At 42.6% G+C, this 2,526-nt stretch overlaps 1 protein-coding gene across 1 annotated transcript; it reads right to left on the bottom strand.

Moving 5' to 3' along the window:
* Positions 1–244: 244 nt before the first annotated feature.
* LOC131060907 (probable receptor-like protein kinase At1g11050) lies at positions 245–2,301 on the bottom strand. The gene has a single exon (XM_057994346.2). The coding sequence runs from the start codon at positions 2,244–2,246 to the stop codon at positions 420–422; it is 1,827 nt and encodes a 608-aa protein (XP_057850329.2). The 5' UTR covers positions 2,247–2,301; the 3' UTR covers positions 245–419.
* Positions 2,302–2,526: the final 225 nt, after the last annotated feature.

Below are 2,526 nucleotides of genomic sequence, written 5' to 3'. Positions count from 1 at the left end.
TTTCTATCTATTAGTTCATACTTTTGTCTATAACTTTCTATTGTAACGTTTGTCTATAACTTTAGCTTCAGCTTTATTGTATAGCCTCTTTTTGTTTCAGTTAGTCATAATTCTATAAATAGATTTCTTCTTTCTTAATTTGCAATCCCCTTTTTTAAACTATTCTTTACATTGTAATCAACTTTGATCAATATAAAAACTTTGAACAAATAATTATTCTATTAGTTCATACTTTTCTATCTATTAGTCCAACCAATAATAATAAAACAACTATTCAATCACTTTTTAAATATTATTCCTAATGTTGTGTTTCTTGCAACCAATTCCAACCCCACATACACTTTCCAGCCCCGCATTTATCTGAAAATAAAATAAAAGATTGCTATGAACTTATTAACCATTTAAGTTCTTTAAATGTTTTACAGAGACTCTGAATTTGAAAACAGAACAGAGTTGGAATATCCATCCTCCAAAGCTCCCTGGTTGAGAAGAGGCAAAGGCCTATCGGGAATCTCTGGAATGTCGGCCTCTCCCTCCAACATCTTCAAAGCCTCCACCATGCTTGGTCTGAATGCCACCATAACATGAGCACACAGAATACCCACTAAAACGAATCTCTCCATAATATCCACTGGCCCCTTGTCACGGATTCCGACATCCACGATCTCAATCGTTTTGCCTACCTTCACAAGCTTCCAAGCCCAATCTGTGATAAGATAATCAGAAGTACACTCCACAGATGTGTCCAGAGCCTTTCTTCCGCTCATAATCTCCAACAGAACAACCCCAAAACTGTAGACATCACTTCGGTCTGTAAGCTGACCATACAGAGCATATTCAGGAGCCAAGTAGCCATGGGTACCCGCTATTCGTGTAGTCAGGTGCGATTGCCCTTCTGTCGTCATTCTCGCGAGCCCAAAATCCGCCACACAGGCGTTCATTTCGTCATCCAGCAAAATGTTAGTGGCCTTAATATCTCTGTGATAAATCGCAGGCTGAACTCCGAAATGCAAATAACATAAGCCCTTTGCAGTGCCGACTGCTATGTTCTTCCTCTGGTCCCAATTCAAATCTCCCCTGTTTTTACCCCTATCTCCGAAGATATGTTCATCGAGGCTGCCATTAGCCAAGTAGTCGTAGATCAAAAACCTCTGGCGTCCATCTGTGTCATCGCTAGCAACACAGAAACCTCTGAGAACGACCAGATTCCGGTGCCTGATGCTGTTTATTATCTCCACCTCATTTTTAAACTCCGAATCGCCTTCCGAAGTACAGTTTCTGATTCTCTTCACAGCGATCTGTTGACCGTCGGAAAGAGTTCCCCTGTACACAGTCCCGAAACCTCCTTCACCGATGACATTGGCGGGGCTGAAATTGTCCGTGGCGGCCGCGATCTCTTCCAAGCTGAGCCAGACTGCCCCAGTGTTGGGCTTCAAAAGCCCTCTGCTCATTTCCACCCAATGCCTGTGCTTGGCTCTGTTTTTAATCTTCACCCACCAATAATAACACATGCCCAGGCTACAGATCACAAAGATACCTATTACAGCGCCCATACAACCGTATAAAGCTATTTGTCTGTGAGATGTGGGTTTGGTGTGCATGAAGGGCATGCGGAGTATACACCCAGCAGCTCCTCTATCCATAGGCCCAAATTCGTTGACCACGCCAATAGCATACAGGCACGCAAAATAGTAACATAGGTTGCTTATTTCCTCTGTAGCATTTTTTATCTTGCTCAGCAGCTGCCTGTGAACCACTTCTCCGCTGTCATGGCACATACGGCAGGCAGAGATTGAAGACAAATCCCCTTTGCACACCGTGTCCAATGAAGTTATTCCTACTTTGTGAATCCAGTCTTTCTTGGTCTGTATACCTGCACACAGGCTTGGATTCGAGACAAACTCAGATGTGTCGTTAAAACAGAGTTGAACCAAATTAGGTCGAAGACCCAAAAATGTTAGCTTTTGCTGGAATCTGATCAAGCAGGCAGCAGCAGAGGCATTGTCGGGAAGTTCGAATGCCGATTCATCTCTCAGGTATTGTGCAAGGCCTACACCCAACATGCTTCTCAACGCCATTCCACAATTATTCAGTTCCTCTGTAGTTTGAATAGATTGACAGGAAGATGGGTTCCATGACCACTGAGCAACATAGTCGAAGTTAATCGGACATTCGACTGCAGCGTTGAGGATTGCCCAATACAGTAGTAAGAGCACCACCATGAATCCTTCCACTTCCATCTTCATTTTCTCTTGGGAAGAATATCCTAGTAGTTATTGGTATTTCAAGGTAAGTTGCAACTACCCAAAGACCAGTGCGCACACCTATCATTGTGGAAAGTATAAAGTGACGTTCGATCCTCTGTGCGGGCCAATCACTGGAAAATGTTAGATCACTTTTGATTCTCTGTCTAGGATTGTTGAACAAGTGGCAATAACATTAATTGATTCCCCGGTCGTACTGTCCATCAGCAGATGCTCATCCGATCGTAATTTCCAATTCGTTAAAAATTTAAAATAAATTAAT

The sequence above is a fragment of the Cryptomeria japonica genome, chromosome 5 (assembly GCF_030272615.1).
Source record: "Cryptomeria japonica chromosome 5, Sugi_1.0, whole genome shotgun sequence".
Classification (NCBI taxonomy): Eukaryota; Viridiplantae; Streptophyta; class Pinopsida; order Cupressales; family Cupressaceae; genus Cryptomeria; species Cryptomeria japonica.
Note: the sequence above shows the minus strand (reverse complement) of the source record. Positions and strands in the feature narration are given on the sequence as shown.